Source organism: Neovison vison, chromosome 12 (genome assembly GCF_020171115.1).
Source record: "Neovison vison isolate M4711 chromosome 12, ASM_NN_V1, whole genome shotgun sequence".
NCBI lineage: Eukaryota > Metazoa > Chordata > Mammalia > Carnivora > Mustelidae > Neogale > Neogale vison.
The window spans coordinates 130,365,960-130,390,448 of record NC_058102.1 but is presented as its reverse complement, the minus strand read 5'-3'; the positions used below and the strand labels follow the sequence as shown (position 1 = coordinate 130,390,448).

The window sequence follows — 24,489 nt, the reverse complement described above, 5'->3', positions numbered from 1 at the left end:
GGTCAGTGACGCTGGGGATGACTGGGAAGGATGAATTCTAGGGATGTTTAGGCAGTAAACTCTACGGTCATTGATATGGTTGAAGGCAGGAGAGGTAAAAGAGAAGTTCAGGCTGGTGAGCATTTGAGTGAAGAGAACAGGCAATATGGAAAGCCAAAGAGGGGACATCCTGGAAGCAAAGCAAGGGAGAATTTCCTTTGCAGTGTGTCCTGCCACCAGCCATGCTAAAAGCTCAAAAGGGAAGATTAGGCAATTAGTCTGGCAACAGAGTGACCCCTGTGATGTTAATGAGAGTGATTTTCCTGAAACTGTGGGAGCAGGTGAGAAGCTGGGTGAATGCAGAAGTGGAGACAGTGAGTGTGGGCAGCTCTCTAGAAGCTGGGCTGTGGCTGGTCAGGGAGAAGTAGGGGAGTAGTTGGAGAGGGATGTGAGGCTGAGGGAGGAAATTTTTTAAAGAAGAAACTAGAATATTTTTGAATGATGCCAATGGAAAGATGAAGGAGAGTGGAGACGTAAAGCAGAAGAGGTCACTGAGAAGAGTGATCTGAGAGGCAGGAAGGATTGGGGTTAATGGTCTTTGACACCCATTGAAAATTTGGTGACACTCCTTTTCAGACCAAGGTATGATGACTCAAAACAGAATCTTTTCCTTTCCTTCCACCTCATTCCATTACCTCCCCTAACCCTGCCGTCGACCCTCCCACCTTACCAACTATTCCGCTGTGTTCCTTCAGAGGCTCCTGTCTAGCCAGTCCCCACTGTTCTTCAGCCCTGCTCCAGTGGAGATGGGTCAATCCTTACCTGCTGGTGGCATTTCCAAGTGTATGGGGTTTTAACCCAGAGTGGATGCACCCTCTCTCTGTCTATCATTTTACTTGGATCTAATTAACACCCTTTCCTTCTATCCCCTACAGCTCTTCTAATCTTACTACTTTTCTCAATTTCCATATTCCATCCTCCACACTACTTTCTAATTCACAGAAAACATGGCAAACACTTGAATTTTTTTTTTCCCCTTCTGCTTTCTCTTCCTCTGTGGCTTATCTTACCTAGCCTTACCTTTACTTGTTTTGATCCAAACAGGATCATTCTTCTTTGCCCTGACTCATCCTTCCATCTATTCCCTGAATCATCTCTTCCTTCTCTTCTGGAACTTTCTTCATCAGCCTCTTTCACTCTTATGCCTTTTAAAATTTCCCTCTAGCCTAAGACATGGTGAAACCATCATCTTGATGATATCCATTGACCTTAATCACACCTAACCCATTGCCATTTACTGTATTTCAAATACTATTTAAAAGAAATCTATGTTTACCAGCCCCCTTTTCACTCCCCTGATGCTAGTTTTTCTTGTGGATAAGGTCACAGTGAGGTTCATATTGCCTTTGATCCTTCTTAGATTTTTTCCTTCCTGGATTATCTGCCACATGTGTCAGGACTACTGGCTGTGTCTTAGACTCTTCTGCGGCAATGTTCACTTCTGATTTGTCACACGATTCTTCCTTCCTTCCTAAGCAATATCTGTCAGTGGCTTCTTCTCCTCCATTTTCCACTTGAATGCCATTCTTGGGAACTCTGTTTATCCTTGGTCTTCCCCATTTTCTCTCTAGCTGATGTCAGTCTCTCCCATAACTGGCACGCTTGCTTACCAGTGATTCCAAACTTCCTCTCCTGCTTCATGATTACCCTGAACACCCCATCTCTAGTTTCAACTCTGTTTTCATCTTTAATTTCAGTGTTACACGCACTTCAACAGTCCCCATACATTTCCTATGGTAATTAGAAGTTCTCTCTGTGCCCTGCGTACCCGGGATTCTTTGCTCTCTTGAGGTCGGGAACTGTCTTGTTTATATTTTTAGTCATCAGACTTAAGAAATGTTTGCTGAAAAAATTCTTTACATATGCATCAAACTCACTGTCAAAACTTGAACTCATTACACCTTGAATCTGGATTCTGCTGTTTTCCCCCACTTAAATGAATGACTTTGATTGTTCATCAATCCCAAGAACAGATGAGAAATTGAGAGTCAATCTCTACTCTCTCCTTTATACCTGGTTGGTCACTTGATCTGATATAATGTGGTTGCTGGGATATGTGGATCTTTATGCTTTTTGACCACCTGAAAATATGGCTTATTAACATATTTTCTTATGTATTATGGTCATTTTTCACATTGCTGTCCTACCATACTGTAGATGCTCCAGAGGAAATGTTCTGTTCTACCTCATTTCTGTAACTCTGTAGATGAACATAGACCTCCTGGCATCTAAAAGGTGTTCCATTCATGTGTATTAAATGATGAATATATGAATTAATTGAGTGGATGTCAGAACCAAGGTTTGAAGTTTATCAGCGTGTATAACTGACATACAATATATGTATATATCATTGACATATATTGTATGTCATATACATATATGCATATATATTACATAACTGATATATGATATATATCATTGATAATACATATCATGATATATATCAGTTATATTATATCAGTGTATAAAATGTAATGTAATAGAAATATACACAAATGGCAAATAATCATTGAAGACAATGAGGCAAGTCGTAGGAGTAGAGTGTCCCTAGAGTGTATGCTCTTTGATGGCTGTTTTCAGCTGGCATGAAGAGAATCTGATGTACACAGAAACATAACACAAAAATCTAAAATAAAAGAAATGGGTCCTATAAAGGAAAAGCAAAATTGCTCTTCTTGACAGACTCTACTTACTTTATTATATATAGATGCACATTTTGTTGGGGTAGTGTGAGGAAGATTGTAAATAAATTGGCATTTCCTGTGTGTATATTGCTTGCTTTTCTAGTAAAAATACAGTAATTGTATCATAATGTATTATTGTTACATGATAATCTACAGACATTTAAATTTTCTAAATCGTATTAGGATCCCCTTTTCTCCTGTTTAAAATCAAAATATGTGTTGCTAAATTGTACTGAGGAGGAATTTTAGGTGTTCTGTTCTTTCCTTTAATCAAAATGTAATATTCTTCTCTTTTAGCTGTTTGATGGTAGAGACAGATTAATGTGTGAGCTTGATTATGAAAAAGCATTAGTTCAAGAAATGGTAAGGTGATTTACATTATTTCCTAATGAATTTGAGATCAGGAATTCAAGTTAATCATGAAAGCTTTATAAACTTTATCTATAAACCATGATTTCCCCTTGGTGAATCTAAGTGCATGCCTAATTATAAACTTTTTAAATTGAAGCATAGTTGACATACGATGTTATATTAGTTTCAATTGCACAACATAGTGATTCGGCGGATGATTCCATACATTAAGCTATGCTCACCATCCTAAGTGTGGTCACCGTACGACATTGTGACAGTATTTTTGACACTATTTCCCATGCTGTACTTTGCAACCCTGTGACTTATTTATTTTAAAACTGGGAGTTTGTATCTCTTCACCCCCTTCCCTTTTTCTATAAACATTTTTAAATGATCATTGTAAGACAACAGTTTGATTAGTACTATGATAAACATAATAAGCTGCCACATAGATGAGTCTTCCAAAAGAAATCGTGTTACCATTTAAAGAACTGTCCAGAGTTTTTGAATTTTATAATGGTGATTAAAACACACACACACACACACACACACACACACACACAGGAGAGCCCACTATTTTGAAGGATTTGCTATTTTTAGTTACAAATTGCCATAAGTGACAACAACAAAAAAAGAGCCCAGCTAGATATTTTGGCATTCTGTGTTAGTCTCATAAGAAAACACTGCCTTTTTATGTTCTTTTAAGAGAACTTTCCAGACGGCTGCTCTTTTATTTTATCTGTTGACTACCCACCCCCCAGGCCCCGCCACCTCACCCCCCGCCCAGCTTATGGTGGTGTACTTTGGCTTTCAACTGGTCACCACTAGTACGTCTTTGTTACAGGAAACTGACTGTGTTTATTATAATCAAAAATAAAACACAGCTTGACTTGCGTTCCAAATGTGCTTGAAAAGAATATGATACTGTTTAGAAGAGAAAAGGTTGTTCATAGGAAGTCAACACCACTTCAGATATTGAAACATTCCCTTTTTTACAGCTTGTCACACTTTGTGCCAAGTCATGACTGTTTCCCTTACTCTGTTTTGTTCCTCTCAGCACCATGTGTTTTGGGTTCCTTGTCATAGAAATTAATGCAAGACAATGCTCTGGGACGACAATAAAGCCTTCTATGAAACCAACTTGGGAATGCAGGCAAGGAAAGAAATTATGGTTAGCTGTTCACAGAAACCATGTGCTGAAAAATAACAATATTTTGAACTCTTTACTTTTAGATACCTGGCCTATAAAAATCGCCTCCATTATTTGAGTATATAGTTGTATAGTTGTATATAGTATATAGTTGATTTCTTCTCTCCCCACCCCCTTCTGTCATTTTTCCGAAGTCTAGGAATTGCTTTTCCGAACAAACTAAATGTGCACATTGTCATTAAAATTGAAAATGTTTTTCTAGAATGGGAAGCAAATGTCATATTGTCACTTCGTTAGCGACGTCAGAGAAATAATCCGACTCCCCTGAGTGCCGATACTGTGAACAGAACCCATAGTCCTACTTGGCCTCTTTATTTATACCGTAAGCTGTTAACTGTTAACTATTACGTTGCCCACAGGGAAACCAATCATGTTTTATTTTGTTGTTTAGAAGTTTGTGGAGCACCTCGCTTGTTGCCAAGCAGCAAGATCTTGCATCACAAACCTCACCCCCTCCCACCCGCCCTGCTGCCCAGGAGCCCTGGGCATGCTCAGAATTGGTTTAGGGGATCGTGATTTCCGAACAGGGAGTCTGCTTAAGGTTCTTCTCATGACCATGACCAGTTTTCCATGGCAGACCTTTGGGCCCATCAAGGTCACCACTGGGCGCCCCCTTCCTCCTACCAAGGCATTCTGTTGCTAACTCGGGAGGCGGCTGGCTGTGTGGCTCTCTTGGGTTTTCTTTGTTTCTTGCCACTGTACTTTTTTCCAGAAATGAAGGTTTCTGGCAGGCGAGAATTCTACCACTGAACCACCCATGCGAAATGAAGGTTTCTGGATTGATGATTGCACCTAGATGGAGAAGTGAGAGACTAGGTGGAGTGGAGGCAGTCATTTTATAGAAATTGACAACTTTCTCACGGAAGGGGTTTTGTTCATGCTTGTCTATTACTGTTTTCCAATGCAGTTTATTTTCTGGTCTCAGTAAGTGTAAGTAAGCCATGAAATTTGGAGTGATGCTATCCTGCGATTGGCTTGAGGGGAATAATTTTGTATCTTCCTGTGATTTCTATGTGTAGTGGCTTTCATTTATCCGTTTTAAAAATTGAGATATAATTGCCCAGAGCATTGTATTGGCTCTAGGTGTACAACAAAATGATTTGATATATGCGTATACTGTAAAGTGATCACCACAGAAAATCTAGTTAACATCCCTCACCAAACGTAGTTACAAAATTTGTTTTCTTGTGATAAGAACGTCCGAGATTTGCTCTCTTAGCAATTTCTCAAATACACAATACAGTATTCTTAACTATAGTCACCATGTTGTGTATTATATTCCTAGGACATGTATTATGATGAGCAGTTTATGTGTTGTGAACACCTTCATCCATTTTGCCCACCTCACTCCACATCCCAGCCCTGACAATCACCAATCAGTTTCTTTAACTTCGGTTTTTTAGATTCCACATACGAGTGATGGTATGGTATTTGTCTTCTTCTGATTTATTTTAGCTTAATGTCCTCAAGACCCAGCCATGTTGTCACAAATCGTAGGATTTCCTTCTTTTTTATGGCCAAGTACTATTCCATTATAGATACACCACATTTTCTCCATCCATTCATCTGTTAATGGACACTTAGGTTGTTTCCTGTTGGCCATTATGAATAACAATGGTTGCAGTGAACTTGGGACTGTAGATAGCTTTTTGAGATGGTGATTTTGCTTCCTTCAGATAAATGGTCAGAAGTAGAATGGCTGGGTTATATGGTAATTCTATTTTTAATCTTTTTGAGGAAACTTCATACATTTTCCATAGTGGCTGAGCCAATTGGCATTCCCACCAGCAGGGCACAAGCACTCCATTTTCTCCACATTTTTGCCCACCCTTATTATCTTTAGTGAAAGCCATTCTGCCCAGCATCAGGCCATAGCTCATCAATGGTTTTGATTTGCATTTCCCTGATGATTAACAATGCTGAATAGCTTTACAGGTACCTGTTGGCCATTTGAATATCTTATTTGAAAAATGTCTACTTAGATCATCTGCCCATTTTTTTAAAGATTTTGGCTTATTTATTAGAAAGAGAAAGCATGCACACACATATGCACATAGACACATGAGTGCAGGGAGGGGCAAACAGACTCTAGACTGAGCAGGAAGCTGGACATGGAGCTCGAACCCATGACCCCGAAATCATGACCTGCTGAAACAAGGAATCAGACACTCAACCACCCAGCCACCCAGGTGTCTCAATCATCTGCTGATTTTTAATTGGATTATTTGTTGTTGTTGTTTTAAATTTTGTTTTGGCCATGGAGTTTTATGAGATCGCTATATATTTTGAATATTAATCCCTTACCAGATATATGATTTCCAAATGTTTTCTGCCATTCCATAAGTTGCTGTTTTGTTTTGTTTGTTGTTTTGCTGTGCAGAAGTTCTTGAATGTGATGTAGTCTCACTTGTTTATTTTTTATTTCGTTAGTTGTGCGTTAGTTGTCATATCCAAAAAAATCACTGCTGAGCCCTATGTTAAGCAGCTTTTCTCTTATGTTTTCTTCAAGGGGTTTTATGACTTCAGGCTTTATATTTAAGTCTGTAATTTATTTTGAGTTAATTTTTAAGAGTGACATAAGATAAGGGTCTAGTTTCATTCTTTGACATGTGAAGGTACAATTTTCCCAGCACCATTTATTGAAGAGACCGTCTTTTCTTTATTGAGTGTCCTTGACTCCTTTGTCAAATATTAGTTGACCGTTTATTCATAGGTTTATTTTTGGACTCTTGACTCTGTTTCATTTGGTGTATGTGTCTGTCTTTATGCTAGTACCCCTAGCTATCTTTATGCTAATGTTATTTTGATTACTGTAGCTTTATAATATAGTTTAAAATCATGAAGTGTGATGTCTCCGGATTTGTTCTTCTTCCTCAGATTGCTTGTTTTTTTTGTTTTTTGTTTTTTGGGTTTTTTGGGGGTTTTTTTTGTTGTTTTTTTGGTGGTGGGTGGTCTTTTGTGGTTCCATATAAGTTTTAGAATTATTTTTTCTACCTTGGTAAAAAGCACCTACTGTAAAAAGTGGAATTTTAATAGGGATTGTATTGGCTTTGAGTAACACAGCCCTTTTAACAATGTTAATTCTTCCAGTCCATGAACATGAGATATCTTTCCATTTATTTGTGTCTTCTTCAATGTCTTTCATCAGTGGCTTATAGTTTTCAGTATACAGATCATTCACCTCCTTGGTTTAAAAAAAAAAAAAAAAGTGTCCTCATCAGAAAAGTACTATAGCTAAACTCTTAATTTTAACTAATTTTTTCATCTGTTTCATCCCAGTGTATTGGGCTTCTAGGGACAATCTAGACTTAAGATAGAAAGGAGCTACAAAGGTTGCTATAACCTCTCATTGGGGGGCATAGCACCGAGTTACAGCTATGGTTGGCCTTTGAACCTAGAACTGGGTTCCCTATTGCCTGAGTTCCCTTGGAGTCATGCCTCAGGTCTGTCTATGCCTGTTTCAGGTAATGTGGCAATGTTGTTCATTCAACTAGCAAACCAGTACTTTGGTGACCCAGATATTTACTATAATAAAATATATGACTGAATTTCTTTGCATAGGCTTATGTATTTGAAAAAAATTAGGTTATTATATCAGTTCTCATTATCACTGTTCTCCACTTTTAAATTTTGGTTTTTTAGAGAGAGAGTAAGTGTGCAAATGGGGGGAAGGGCAAGGGGAGAGGAAGAGAGAGATCTTAAGGAGGCTCCATGCCCAGCAGTGTGCCCCACAGGGGCTCGATCTCACAACCTTGAGATCATGACCTGAGCTGAAGTCGAGAGTCCGACGCCCAACTGACTGAGCCACCAGGCTTTGATCACGGGTACCGTTACTCTTCTGATGTGTGTTCCACAGGTAGAATCTACAGTTTCCCAACTCTTGCTTCCATAGGATAGAGAACTACTTTGAAACCTGAGGGATGCTTTCAGTGATCTGTGGGAAACTGCATTTACATTATAGCTCCAGGAATTGTGGCAATGAATGAAGACGAGTGCGACCTGAGTAGTGGCTCAAGGTGACTGAATCCCCATACACTTGGCAGACCGCAGAGCACGTTCTACTATCCGTGCGGCTCCTGACTCACTGTCCATAAGTTCCTGCCCACCAGTCAGGAAATGTGCTTGTTTCACGTAATTCTGGACTTCTGGTAGCTCTGCTCAGCCTTCACGATCCACTTCTAAGTCACAGGGCAGAGGGCAGACCTTGTGAAAAGAAAAGTTCCTTTGAGCAAATGTCACTCCAAATCTACCACAATGAAGCCTTCAGGCCCATGCCACAATTCATCCCCAGTGAAATCAGCAGGCACATTAGTCACATCTGTCCACTTATAATCAAGAGGTGTATTACCAGATGTCTCAGAGCACTGTTTCTTCTGTGTGGTTCCCTCTTCCTAAAGTGCTTTGCTTGGTTAGTTTTGGCTTGTCTCTCAGGTCAGAGGTCAGATAACACCTCTGGGAACTCCTCTCTCTTACTCCCCTAGACGGGAGCAGCTGCCCACCCTCTCACAGGCCCCCTCTTGTGGCTCTCCTCGTGCTCTGTGGAGAGGATCTGTTGATTGATCTGCTATTTCCATCTGGTGAGCTACTTGAAATCAGGAAGTGCATCTTGTTCACAGTTGTACCTCCAAAACCTACCATGGTGGCTGCCACAGAGTAGAAACTCAAATATTTGTTATGAGCAAATGAAGGAATGAGTTTTAAAAATTGTTAGTTGAAAATGACTTAACCCACACTATGGCATGAACTACATATAGTTTCATAAGCAGCTAATACTGTTAATACACATGTGACACAGCTACACAATACAGGAACTAACTACAGTGTACTCTCCAGTATTAATTTATAGGTTTTGTTCCAGTGGTTCTCAAACTTTCTGGTCTCTGGATCCCTTTCCACTCTTAAAAATTATTGAGACCTCTAAGGAGATTTGGTTTAGATTGGTTTTCTCAGCTAATATTTATTGCCTGTGAAATTAAAACACAAATTATTTATTAGTTCATTTGAAAATAACAATAATCTCTTACATGCTAAAAATAAATAGCATATTATCTATAAAAATATTTTCCAAAACCAAAAAGGTTTAGTAAGAGTGGCATTGCCTTACATTTTTGCAAACTTCTTGAATATGTCTGTCTAGAAGACAGCTGGATCCTTATATCTGCCTCTGCGTTCATTCTATCCGGGTAAATATCACGGAGCCTCTGGAAAACTCCACTGTGTACTGGTGAGAACGGAGAGTGAAAAATTATCTTTGTCATGTTAGGAAAATAATAATGATGTTGCAAAAGCCCTAAAGATTTTGGGAACCCCATGGATCCTTGGACCATCAGCTGAGATCTGCTGCTCTCTTTAATAAGAAAAAACTCTTAGCCATATGTGGTTAAGGGAAATGTCTTTGTTCTGTTCTAGTCCTGATCCTATTTCCTTTGTTTCTATTTAATTCATTTAGTCCCTGATTCTCCCCCTTGAAACCTCTCTGTCAGAATGCTACACTAATACATTGCAATGGACACAAGCCATTAGTGCTGAGTTCAGGCAGAAAGCTCCAAATTTTTGCTAGAGGAAATTGTCATTTATCTGTCACTGAGTAGTAGTTGCAGTAAATGTTCACTGTGAGGAATACCCAGTGTTGTGCTATAGTAATCCTAGATGTTATGCAGGGGTAAGAGCCGTAAGTACCAGTAGCATATATGGTATACTAGGAACAATTTACAAGAAGAAAATGAAGAGAGGACACTCTGCCTTGGTCTTTTATTCCTCCACTGCAAGATGACGTTGGGCTAGGCCAGCAGGATGAATCATGGAATGTGCTGCAGGAGAAAAACCCGAGCTTTATACAACGTTTTACATTTATTGTGGAGGTAGGAAAGGGTACCGGTTCCATCTAGTGCATCTTTGTTCTAGAAGCTTCCTGGCCAGGGAAATGCCCTCTCAAGATCATTCAGACTTGAGCTCAAGGAAGTGGCACCAATGCCGTCAGTATCAAGTCTCCCAGAGAACTTACTTCAGTACAGTTGAACCATCTCACTGGTCAACTAACAGGCAGGGGAAAGATTAAGGAGCTGTGGGGCCATGGATTATCTGTCCCCACTGGAAAGTGTGATGGTTCCTTTCCTCCTCCGAGAAGAGAGAGTGGGTTACTCACACCTACATTTAGTGATGTCATAGCTGAGTCATAGCTGAGAGGGTGACCTGTTCTGGTATGACCAGGACCAGAATGTCTCCAGGCTTAACGCGGAGAGTCTTGTATCTAGAAACCCCCCAGCCAGGCAAACCAGAATGGTTGGTCCTCCTGGTAGCTACAGACCTGAAAGTTCCTCCAAGAGCAGACATGATTCTGTGCGTCAGCTCCAATGCAGTAAGAGGATTCTGAGGGAAAATTCAAACTCTTTGGGAAAGAGGGCCTAAACTTTTTCCATTACACACACTGATACTGATTAGTGGGGTAAACTAGCAAATAAGCTAGGCAGTCCAACCAATTCCCAGAATAAAGGAAACAAAAAAAATGTAGATGAAATAGTATAAACATCTTTATAAATAAAGCACCAAAGAATTGACAAGAGAGGGATTACCAGGTAAAATCAAATGTCAAGGGAGAAACATTAGGGAGAACTTAACATTCCAAACTGATCTTTCCCTTCGGGCACTCACCAGTCTGGGCAAACCAGAAACAGAAGTCACAGTGCTGGGCATGCTAGAATGTGTGTGTGTGTGTGTGTGTGTGTAAGAAGAGGTGGTCAGTAGTGAACTCCCAGACTAGGCTAAGAACCAGTGACCTTTTCTGTGGGGTGAATGTAAACCAAAAGTAACTTAGCAGGAAATAAGGAACCATGTGTGAGAAACAAAAAATACTATGGATTGGTCATTGTTATATGCCTCCCACTATCCTTTTTTGGAAGGAGAGGGTCTCTAGAGGCTATCCTGTGTCCCACTATGGTATGTTGACTGTGGGGGTTGGATAATCATCTCTTTAGTTCCTGAATCTTCAGGTCAAGATAGACTGTTCTCAAGGAGGGTTAGCTGCGCCTGGACCAGATGTAGACAATGAGCTCTTGGCTTCATGCTGACACTGTAACAGAATGGGATTTTTGGAGGCTTGGGTGATTATGAATGTGTTTTGCGTGTGGGTAAAAGTGTAAAATGTATGAGCCAGAAGGCAGATAAATGTAGAAAAAGCATTTGAGAGAGTCCAATATACATTTGTGATAAAACTCTTAGTGAGAAGCTCTTGGGTGGTGCGGTTGGTTAATTGTCCCATTCTTGATCTCCGTCCAGGACTTGATATCAGGATCGTGAGTTCAGGCACCATATTGGGCTAGACATTGGGTGTGGACCCAAATTAAGAGAAAAAAGAAAAAAAATATCTCAGTGAAATAGGAATAGAGCTTATAATGAGTATCTATAAAACATTTTAAACTACTGTCATGTTTCATGGGAAAAGGCCGAAGGCTAATGCCAGAAGTGAGATAAGAATTTCTGCTCTTCTGAGTGTTATATACAACTAATGAATCTTTGAACGCTACATCAAAAAACTAATGATGTACTACATGTTGGCTAACTGAACATAAAAAAATTATTTCTGCTCTTATCATCTCCGTTCAACATTGTATTTTAGATCTCAACCAGTTTAATAATGTAAGAAAAAGAAATAAATGGTATCCAGATTAGAAAGGAAGAAGTAGAACTATTTTTACTACCGGATGACTTGATCATCTATATAGGAAATCCTAAAGAATCTACAAAAAAGCCACTAGAATTAATAAGTGAACTTATCAAGGTCACAAAGATTAAGATACAAAACCAGTGTTTCTCTGTATACAAGCAATAAACAATAAAAAATGAAAATTTTTAAAAACACCACTATAATAGCATAAAAATATGAAATGCTTATGGATAAATTTGACAAAATCTGTACAAAACCATACAAACACTCCTGAGAGAAATTAAAGACTTAAATAGAAGGAGAAACATAGCATGTTCATTATTTAGAAGATATAAACTCCCAGTTATCTCCAAAATTATTTATAGATTCAACACAATCCCAGTCAAAATCATAGCAGGCTTGTTTTTTGAACCAGCAACCTCCTCTAAAATTTATATGGAAATTCGTGGACCTTCCAGAGCTGAAATAATTTTGAAAAAGAACAAAGCTGAAGGACTCACACCACCTGCTTTCAAGACTTATTCTAAAGGCATAGTAGTCAAGGTACAATGACGTTGGTGTAAGGATAAATGTATACATTGGTGGAATGGAATAGAGACCCCAGAAATAAACCTAGTGGAACATATATGGCAAGTTGATTTCTGACAAAGGTACCAAGTCAATTTAAGCAGGAAAGGATGATCTTTTCAAAAAAGGGTACTGGAACTCTTGGATAGTTATAAACCAAAAATGAATCTCAACTCTTACCTCACATCTCATGTAAAATTTAACTCACATGGACCATAAACCTAAATGTAATAGCTAAAACCACAGGATTTCTAGAATAAGGTGCCGAAGGGGATTTTGTATATGGGAAAAATGTAAAATGTTGGAGCGAGAGAGCAGATAGGTTTAGGAAAAACACATGAGAAACTCCAATATATATTTATGATGAAAACTCTCAGCACACTGGGAATAAACAGAGTTAAGGGGAAGTCTCGGTACAATTTTTTAAGTACCTAAAGTAGATTGAAACTTAAAACATATCAAATATATGAGATACAGCTAAAGCCATGCTGAGAAGGAAATATTGTTCCAAATGCTTACAAGAGAGAAGAGGAAGGTCTCAAATCAATAATCAAAGTTTCTACCTCAAGAAATTAGAAACAGAAGAGCTAAATAAACCCAAATCAACCAGAAAGGAAGGGAATAATAATTATAGCAGAAATAAATGGAATTGAAAATAGGAAAACAACAGAGGAAATCAACAAAAATCTGCCTTTTGAAAATAAAACAATAAAATTGATAAACCTCTAGCATGACTGATAAATATGGAAAGAGATGGGTAAAACATACAAATCTCCAACTTAAGAATAAAATAAGATATCACTATAGAACTTGTCATCTTTAAAAGAATAATGGATTCTTTGGAAAATTGGAAAGGATGAAATTGGAAAGGACGGATACCCAACTTTTGTATCGACATAGACAGGACTGGAGGAGATTATGCTGAGTGAAATAAGTCAAGCAGAGAAAGTCAATTATCATATGGTTTCACTTACTTGTGGAGCATAAGGAATAACAAAGGAGACATTGGGTGAAGGAGAAAAGTGAGTTGGGGGAAATCAGAGGGGGAAAGGAACCATGAGAGACTGTGGACTCTGAGGAACAAACTGAGGGTTTTGGAGGGGAGAGGGGAGAGGATTGGGAGGGCCTGATGGTGGGTATTATTAAGGAGAGCACGTATTGCATGGACCCCTGGGTGTAGTACATAAACAATCTTGGAACACTGAAAAAATAAAATTAAAAGAAAAAGAAAAAATAATAATTGGGAAAACTACAAACAACTTTATGCTCATGAATTTCACAACTCAAAAAAAAAAAATGGAGCAATTCCTCAAAAACCAGTAACTACCAAAATTCAATCAAGATGAAATAGATCATCTTAAAAGTCATAAAACCATAAAAAATGAATTTGTAATTTATAAGCTCCTGAAAAATGAATTTGCAGAATTTCTGGATAGTTTCACTAGAGAATCCTACCAGACATTAAAGAATTAACACCAGTTTTACACAATATATTTCAGAAAATTAGAAGAGGCACAATCACTTTCCAGTGCATTATATGAGGCTAGTATTACCATGATACGAAAAACATACAAAGACAGAAGGCAAAAAAGAAAACTAGAGCAATATCCTGCATGAATTTAGGTGCAAAAATGCTCAAAAAAATTAATATATTGAGACCTGCTATGTATAAAAATTATATATTATGACCAACTGGGATTTATTCATGATATGAAAGTCTAGTTCAACTTTTGAAAATAAATCAATAAAATTCAAAAGAACAGGCTGATAAAGACAAGCACAGAATCATGTCAATTAATGGAGAAAAACCATTTGAAAAAAATCCAACACCCATTCATGAAAAAAAACTCAGCAATCTAGGAAAGGAAAGGAACTTCCTCAAACTGATGGAAAGCATGTGCCAAAAAAAAGTCTTTATCCTACATCAGACTCGAAAGACTGAATATTTTCCTTCTAAAAATCAACTGCCTTTCTGTGTGTTAGGAATGAACATATGAAAACAAAACTTAAAAGTACAGTGTGATTTGTGCTTGCTCCAAGGGAAACATAAATAGATATAAAGCTTACCAAACATGTTTAGGTTCTTTATGTTGATAATTATAAAATGCTAATGAAAGAAATCAAAGACTCAAATAAATGACATACTGTGTTCGTGGATTGGACAACCCAACGTAGTACAGATGTCAGTTCTCCCCCAGATTGAGCTCTAGTTTAATGCATTTTATCAAAATCCAAGCTAAGGTTTTTTTGCTGACATAAATAGTTTTATTCTAAAGATAAAGCCCTAGAATACCTAAAACGATCTTGAAAAAGAAGAATAAATTACAAGGATTCACCTTATTTGATATTAAGTTTTCTTATATAGCTATAGTAATCAAAGAACTATGGTATTTGTAGAGGTCTAGACCCATGAATGGAACAGAACAGTGAACCCAGAAGTAGATCCACACAAATATGTTCAACTGATTTTTTTTTACATAAATGCAGAAGCAGTCTACTGGTGGAGGGGTAGCCTTTTTCAACATTTGATGGAGGAATTGGACATCTGTAGCCTCCAAAAATTGACCTCATGTAAACATTGTATCTACCACAAAGAATAACTCAAAATGGATCATAGACTTAAATGAAAAATATAAAACCATAAACATTGGGGGGGGAAACAAAGAGAAAATCTTTGGGATCTGAAGTTAAGCTAAGAGTTCTTAGTCTTGATACCAAAAGCACAACTCATAGAAGGAAATATTGATAGCTTGGACTCTGTCCTATATTAATATACACAGGCTGCTATGACAAAATAATATAGATCATGTGGCTTAAGCAACAAGCATTTATTTCTCTCAGTTCTGGAGGCTGGGAAGTTCAAGATCAAGAGGCCAGCAGATTTAAACTGTTTAGTGATAGCCTGCTTCCTGGATTACGGACAGACATTTTCTCCCAGTGTACTCGCTTGGCCTTTCTTCAGTGGTACATGTAAAGTGATCAGTAGGTGGGGAAGGAGGGAGCGACCGAGAGAGCAAGAGTTAGAGCCGTCTAGCTCACTGTCTCCCTCTTCTTATAAGGGGATCAATCCCATCATGAGGGTGTAATACTCTTATGATCTAATCTAAATTTAATTACTTCCCACAGGCTCCACTTTCTACTACCATCACATTGAGGATTCCTCATATGAATTTTGCAGGGACACAAAGATTCAGTCCATAAGACACCTCATCAAAATTAAAAGCTTTTCTCCATGAAAGCACCATGAAGCAGGTGAAAGACAAGCTACAGACTTAGAGAAAAGATTTGCAAACCACATATCTCACAAAAGACTAACCACCAAGGTAAATAAAGAACTCTCAAAACTCAACAATAGAAAAAAGAATCCAACTAGAAAAAGAGCAAAGTACATGACCAGACATTTTATTGAAGAGGCACATAAGAAAATGTTCAATATTATGAACCATAGGGGAAATACAAAATAAAACCACTCTGACATATCACTATAGACCTATCAGACTGATTAAAATTTTTAAAAAGTGGTGACAACACTAAAACCTGGCAAGATGGAGAGAAACTGGATAACTAGGAAAGCAGTTTGATGGTTTCTTTAAAAACTCACCATGCAGTTACAATATAACCCAACAATGGCACTCTTAGGCATTTTCCCAGAGAAATAAAAACACAAACCAAAAAAACTGCACCCAAATGTTCAAAATAGCTTTATTCACAATAGTCAAAACCGGAAAGCAACCTATGTATCCTTAAATGTGTGGAGGGTTAAACTGTGGGGTACCCATACTCAGAATACTGTTGAGCAACAAAAAGGAATGAACTAGTGGTATAGCACCTACTTGGGACGAATCTCAGAGGCATTATGCAGAATGAAAAAGTGATTCCAAAAGGCTACACATCGTTTGATTCATTTCTTGAACACTCTTTTAAAAATTCCAGTATATTTAACATAGAGTGTTACAGGTGTACAATACAGTTATATAACACTTTTGAGAGGATAACGTTTTAGAAATGGAGAACAAATTAGTGGTTGCCAGGGTTGGGGATGAGGAGAGGGGCACAGTAAGGGAGGTGGGGTGTTACAAAAGGGCAGCAGATCAGGGCAAAGATGCTATATGTTCACTGTAGTGGTGGACAGACAATCCTGCACAGGTGCTGTGACTGACACAAATGCATACTAGGGAAATCTCACTAAGATTGATGGGTTGTATCAATGTCCATATCCTGGTCGTGATAGTGTACTACAGTTTTGTAAGATGTTAACATTAGGGGAAAGAAGGTAAAGAGTATTATACAATCTTGCTACATTCTCATGTTCATTGCGTGAGAATCTACAAGTATTTCAAAGTAAAATTCCATTTTAAAACATCGAGGGTTTTATTATTATTATTATTATTATTATTATTAGTGAGAAAGCACAGAGAAACTAGATAACTAGAGAGGTTCTTCAAAACTAAACATACATTACAGAAATTGTATCTTGGATACCAGTCTTTTGCCAGATATATGTTTTTTAAATATTTTCTCCCCAGTTATGGCTTTTCTGTCCATTTGCTTAACAGTGTGTTTTGGTGGGAAAATATTTTTTTTTCTTAAATTCTAATTTATCAGTTATTTTCCTTTATGGATATTGCTTTATGTATGGTTAGAAACCTTGCCAACCCTGAAGTCAAGAAGATATTCTTGTATGTTTTCTTCTTAAAAAAAAAAAAAAAACAACCCAAGACACCTCATCTCTAGATGTATGATCTATGTATATTTTTAAAGATGTATTTATTTATTTGAGACAGAGAAAAAGAGAGAGAGAGAGCAAGTGTGGGGAGGGGCAGAGAGAGAGGGAAAGAGACTCCTCAAGCCGACTCCCACTGAGCATGGAGCCAGAGGCAGGGCTCCATCCCTGGACCCTGAGATCATGACCTGAGCCTAAATCAAGATCAGCATCTTAACCAACTGAACCACCCAGGAACCCCAGGTGTATGAACTATATTAAATCAATTTTTGTGGAAGGTGTGGCATAAGGTCAAATTTCACATTTTTTCCCAGTTAGATACCTACTTGTTCCAGCAATGTTTATTGAAAACATTTTTCCTCCATCGGATTTATTGCTCTGGAAACTTTGTTGAAAATCGGCCAGATATATTCTGGGGTTCTCTATTCTGTTGTAATGATTTGTTGATCCTTAAGCTAGTACTACACTATGTTACACTATGTTAATTTCTGTGGCTTTATAATAGGTCTTGAAAACAAGTAACAGTAAGTCCTCTGCCTTTGTTCTTTTTCAGTCATTTCAAAAATTCTAAATTCCCTGTATTTTCATACCCATTTTAGAAAAAACTTGTCCACTTAAAAAAAAAAGTGTGTCTTATGATTAGGATTCTGGTATATATTTACAGATAAATTCGAGGAGAATTACAAGCAGAAGGGATGTGGGGTTTAATTTTAGGACCCCAAGATCATGACATATGAACTTCTACTAGACTGAATTATCCTACCCACGAGCATAGTACACATCTCTGTTGAGGTTTTTCTTAGTTTTTGTTACCAGTATGTTGTCCTCTTCCATGTAGATGTTTTTGCACATCTTTTGTTAAATTTATTCCCAAGTACTGTATCATTTTTTTAAAGATTTTATTTATTTATTTATTTGACAGACAGAGATCACAAGTAGGCAGAGAGGCAGGCAGAGAGAGAGGAGGAAGCAGGCTCCCCACCGAGAGGACAGCCTGACACGGGGCTTGATCCCAGGACGTCGGGATCATGACCCACGCCGAAGGCAGAGACCCCAACCCACTGAGCCACCCAGGGACCCGTATTTTATAATTTTTGATGCTATTTGAAATAGAGTTGTTTTTAGGTTTTATTTCCAATTGTTTGGTACTGGTATATAAAAATACAATCGATTTTATAATGTTTTAAAATTAGCCAATTAGGGGGGCGCCTGGGTGGCTCAGTGGGTTAAGCCGCTGCCTTCGGCTCAGGTCATGATCTCAGGGTCCTGGGATCGAGTCCCGCATCAGGCTCTCTGCTCAGCAGGGAGCCTGCTTCCTCCTCTCTCTCTCTGCCTGCCTCTCTGCCTACTTGTGATCTGTCTCTGTCAAATAAATAAATAAATAAAATCTTAAAAGAAAAAAATTAGCCAATTAGGGATGCCTGGGTGGCTCAGTCAGTTAAGCATCTGGCTCTAGATCTCAGCTCAGGTCTTGATCTCAGGGTTATAAGTCCAAGTCCATGTTCTGGGCTCCATGTTGGGCGTGGCGCCTACTTAAGAAAAAAATCAGGTAATTAACTTGGATTCAAACTGCAAGCTCTGTCTCGCATGCAATAACTTTGTATTCTCCAAGCTTGTTAGATTCACTTAATAGTTTCAATAATAATTTCATAGATTCCTTCAAATGTAAACAATCTGTAGATTATTGATATGTAAGCAATCAGGTCTTCTGTAAATAGAGACAGTTTTACTTTGTTTCTGATCTTTGTACCTCATTTCTTTTTAGTGCTTTTTTTTTTTTAAGATTTTATTTATCTGAGAGAGAGAAAGGGCATGAGTTGAGGGGAGGGGCAGAGAAAGAGGGACAAGCAGAAGGGATGTAGGGTTTAATTCTAGGACCCCGAGATCATGACCTGAGCCAAAGGCAGATGCTTAACCGATCTAGCCACCCAGACGCCCTCTTTAATGTTTTATAACTATGTTTTGGACTTGCAATATAGTGTTATGTACAGTGGTGAGAAGAGGCGTTCTTGCCTCTTCTCTAGACTTAGAGGGGGCAAACTTTAGTATGTCATCATTAAGTATGATTTGGCTCTAAGTTTCACATGGCAGTCATCTGTCAGGTTTAGGAAGTTTCCTTTTATTCCTAGTTTTCTGAGAGTGTCTTTCATGAACGGCTGTTGAATTTTGTCAAATGCTTTTTTTCCGCAGCTATTGAAATGACAATATGTTTTCCTCTTTATGCTGTAATCTGGTGAAATACTTTGGTTTGTGAATGTTGAAGCAGTGCATTCTTGAGATAAAACCCTCTTTGTTATGACCTTTCCTACATTTTATACGGTGCTGCATTCAATTTTTTAGTAGTATGTTGAGGACTTTTGAATCTATATTCATAAGGGAGATTGATCTCTAAATGTTCTTTCTTTGGGTGTATGTCTGTTTTTTGGGTTTTGGTGTTATGCTGGCTTCATAAAATGACTTGAGAAATATGTCTTCTTTATCTTCTGAAAACAATTTTAGTGCTTGTTAGTAAAAAGATTTGTTATTTCTTTCTTAAATGTTTGAAGACTTCACCATTGAAACTCTCTGAGCCTAGAGTTTTCTTTATGCAAAAGTTTTTTTTTTTTTAAGATTTTATTTATTTATTTGACAGACAGAGATCACAAGTAGGCAGAGAGGCAGGCAGAGGGGTGGGGAGAGGGAAGCAGGCTCCCGAGCAGAGAGCCTGAGGCTGGGCTTGATTCCAGGACCCTGAGATCATTACCTGAGCTGAAGGCAGAGGCTCTAACCCACTGAGCCACCCAGGTGCCCCTATGCAAAAGTTTTTGATAGTGGATTTATTTTATTTAATAGCTATAGAGCTATTCACATTTTCTATGTTATTTTTTTGTTGTATTATTCAATTTATCCACTTAATCATGTATTTGTTGGTATGAGGTTTTCTACAACATTCTCTTATTATTCCTCTAGTATCTGTATGATCTGAAATAACGAATCCTCTTTTATTCCTGATATTAGTAAATTGTGTTCTTGATCAGTCTAGTTGGGGTTTTGCTGATCTTTTCAAGCAATCGTTTTAGCTCTATTTTCTCTATTTTTTTTTCTTTTTTCTTTTATTGATGTCTGCCCTGATTTTTGTCCTTTTCTCCCCTCTATTTACTTTTTGTTTACTTTGCTCTTTCTCTCTCTCTCTCTCTCTCTTTTTTTTTTTAACCTTGTTAGGGTGGAACTTGAGGTCATTTATCTCAGGCCTTTCATTATTTTTAATTGAGCATTTAAAACTATTACTCTTCCTCTGAGCAGCATCGTATACATTTTGGTATCCTGGTATTTCATTCACTTTGGTATATTTTCTGATTTCCCCTGTGATTTAGAAATGTGTTGTTTAATTTATAAATATTAGTGATTTTCCTAGATGTATTTTTGTTATTGATTTGTAGTTTACTTCCATTGTGATCAGAGAACATCCTCTGTAGGATTTAATTTTTTATAAATTTTTTAGCAGTTATTGTATGACTAAACAGCATATAGTCCATCATGGGACCATACTATGTCTACTTGAAAATAATTTATAATCTGAAGTTCATGCAGTTGTTATTAATTAGATCAAGGTGGTAATAGTATTTTTTAGGTCATCTATGTCTTTGACTTTTTTGTTTATTTCTTTCAATCCCTGACAGAGGGGTATTATTTGTCTCTCTATATAATTTTGCCAATTTTTACTTTATGTGTTTTATCTTTTTTTTTTAAGATTTTATTTATTTATTTGACAGAGATAACAAGTAGGCAGAGAGGCAGGCGGGCGGGGGGGTGGGAAGCAGGCTCCTTGCCAAGCAGAGAGCCTAATGTGGGGCTCGATCCTAGAGCCCTAAGATCATGACCTGAGCCAAAGGCAGAGGCTTTAACCCACTGAGCCACCCAGGCGCCCCCACACCCATGTGTTTTAAAGCTCTGTTAATAGATGCATTTGCATTTATAAGTATTATGTCTTCCCATGAATTGACCTTTTAACCATTATAAAATGTCCCTCTTTCTCTCTAGTAATTCTCTGATCCCAAAATGTGCTATACATGTTATGTATAAATGTAGCACCTCCAATCTTCTTATGTTTGCATTGCATTTTTTCTAATACATGTATTTTCAACCCCTCTGTATATTTATACTTAAAGTGCTTATGTTATAGACAGTGAATAATTGGGGTTGCTGTTTTATACATTCTTCCTATTTCTGCATTTTGTCTAGTCTGTTCACTTTATCAACACTCAGTGTTATTATTGATAGGGTTAGATTTAGGTCTGCCATTTTTTAATTTGTTTTCTATATGTCCTCTCTGGGTTTTTCATTGTCCTTTCCTCTATTCTCTCTCTCTCTCTCTGTCTCGGCTGTCCTTTTAATATATTTTAGAATTCCAATATATTTTATTATCTTTTTAAAAAGATTTTATTTATTTATTTGAGAGAGAGTGAGAGAGAGAGAAGGAGCAGGGGGAGGAGTGGAAGAAGAGGGAGAAGCAGACTCCCACTGAGCAGGGAGCCTGATTTGGGGCTTGATCCCAGGACTCTAGGATCATGACTTGAGCCAAAGGCAGATGCTCACTGAATAAGCCACCCAGGTGCCCCCAATTTATTTATTATTATTTTGGCTTCTTGTCTATATTTTCGTGGTTGCTCTAGCAATTATAATTTACATCCTTAACTTTTTGTAGTTTACTTAAAGTTAATTTTGGCAGTTTCACTTGAAATATAGAAACATTAAAATATATATGTTTGTTTATATAGATTTATTTCTTCATTCTTCAAATTAAAGTTGTTTTATTTACAACAATATTACATTTTTTGCTTTAAGCATTTGTATGTATTTGAAAGAAATTAAGACAATATAGTCTTACATCTTGACCATTTCTGATGCTCTACATTCCTTCCTAAAGTTGGGAAGTTCTCCCTGGGATCATTTTTCTTCAGTCTGAGTAGCTTCCTTTAATGTTTCTCGTAGGTCAGACTGCTAGGGATGCAATCCTTCTGTTTTTCCTTTATCTGAAAGTAGCTTTCAGATACTTCAATCTTGAAAATTATTATTCTGTCGGTACAGAATTCCGAGTTAACAGTGTTTGTTTTTCTTTTATTCTTTCAGCACTTTTCAGAGACCTCATTCCACTATTTTTGAGCTGCCATCTCAGCATCAGTCTGTGTTAATAGTCTTTTTGCACAAGAATAGATCAGCAACAGAAAACTGTATTTTGAGTATTTTTGGATTTTACAGGCATTATGAACATTGTGTGTTATTTCTTAAAAATCAGCCAATTAAAGATGCCTGGGTGGCTCAGTTGGTTAAGCATCTGGCTCTGGGTCTCAGGGTCATGAGTTCAAGCCCTGCATTGGGCTCTATGTTGGACATGGAGCCTACTAAAAAAAAAAAAAAGCAGGTAATTAATTTGGATTCAGACTGCAAGCCCTGCCTCCCATGCAGTGGATGGCAGCTCAAATCTTAATTCAATCTTTGAGCTTTATTTTCACGGCCAAGCATGATTTAGCCATCTGCCAGAGATTTGGGCAAAATTTGCACACAAAGTTGGGGGCTCTGCAGTCTGGCTTTCCTTGGGACTTGCTTGCCTTGGGACTTGCTTGCCTTGGGACTTTCACTGGCGATGATTGCCCTGAACTGGGTCTTCAGCAACCCTGAAAGGCTGCAGGTTTTCCATCATAGTTTTAGACAGGCTTGGCACTGCTATTAAGTTAAAAGCCATTGTCTTCATTAATTTTGTTTTACATAGATTTTTTCCGGAGTTTGTAGTTGTTGTCTGTGGGAAGGTTGGTTTCATAGGAGCTACTCAGTCATGACCAGAAACATGACTCCCCTCAAATTATGACTTCATACAATAAATATTATGTCGCACACATACCCCCCAACACTTAAAATTATTCATTGGTGCTCCATTGCATTTAAAGTAAAATAGAAGCTTTGCACTTCTCCTTGATATTAACAGACCCATCAGTTACTATCTCCCCAGTCCTCAAAATTCCATGAGGTGAGGCAGACCTGCTTTCTATTGAATTCTGCTCTATCTGCAGATGAGGCATATTTTTGAAAATAGTTATACCAGTGAGATTAATGATTAGAGGTGTATCTCATCATTGTTTAATTGCATAAGATTATCCAGAATTAGAATCCCTGGCATTAGTCATAGATTCACGTGATAAAAAAAGCTTGATAATATTGAAGCATGCATTAATAATATATTTTTTGCTTCTTGCAACAAGATGGATGGACCTTAAGGAAATGATACAAAGTGAAGTGAGTCAGAGGAAGACAAATACCGTATAATCTCACTTACATGTGGAATGTAAAAAAATGAAAACATGAACTTATAGAGAATGAATTGGTGGTTTCCAAAGGTAGGATGGGAAGTGGATGAAATGGGTGAAGCTGGTCAAAAGGTACAAATTTCCAGCTATAAAATAGATAAGTCACAGGAATGTAATGTACAACATGATGATCATAGTTAATAATACCTTATTATACATTTGAAAGTTGCTAAGAGAGTAAATCTCCAAAGTTTCTATCACAAGAAAAAATTATAACTGTGTGGTAGTGGATATTAGCTAGATTCATTGTGGCCATCATTTTGTAGTATATACAAATTTTGAATTATTATGTTATAGACCTGAAACTAATATAATATTCTATATTGGTTATATCTCAATTATATATATATATGATAAAAAGCCTTTTATGCCTGGAAACTAGAACTGATTCTTTAAATCAAAATTTCATCATTACATTATTGAATTTTGGATATTGAATTATCTGAAATTATTCTAAAACTTTTATAAGACTGGGTATTTATAGCTATCATAATAATACATGGAATAAATTATTACCATGAAAGCAAACAATCTATGTTTCTCTAAAATCTCTATTATGCTTAAAGCAATGAACAAATGGTAATGACTTTGAACATTTATAGTTTTCTTTTTGTTCACTTCTTTTAAGTGCCTTTTCTGGGTACAAATTACTTTTCTAATTCATATGCACCATTATAACTTACGTTCTCATAATAGTGTTAGCAGTTAAGTGGTTTACCATTCTATTCTTTCATTGCTCGAGGAAGTTTTATAGAAAATTCTTTTTAATTAATCTTTGCAAATGATAACAAATGATATGCACCTTCAATTTCATAGATTAATAAACAGAAGGAGGACATGGAAGCAAGGAAGAAGTTGGGCAGTATAGGCAGCAAGGTTTGCATTTAAATTTAAATTCTTTTATCTTCTTT

The 24,489-nt window shown here is 37.4% G+C and overlaps 1 protein-coding gene across 1 annotated transcript in view; it reads left to right on the top strand.

The window, feature by feature from the left end:
* Positions 1 to 24,489, top strand: part of C12H10orf67 (chromosome 12 C10orf67 homolog) — a 148,510-nt gene that overhangs the window by 64,818 nt on the left and 59,203 nt on the right. Inside the window, exons 8-9 of the mRNA XM_044228015.1 lie at positions 3,021 to 3,086; positions 24,395 to 24,454. Coding sequence (XP_044083950.1) covers positions 3,021 to 3,086; positions 24,395 to 24,454 — 126 coding nt within the window. The remainder of the gene's footprint in view (positions 1 to 3,020; positions 3,087 to 24,394; positions 24,455 to 24,489) is intronic.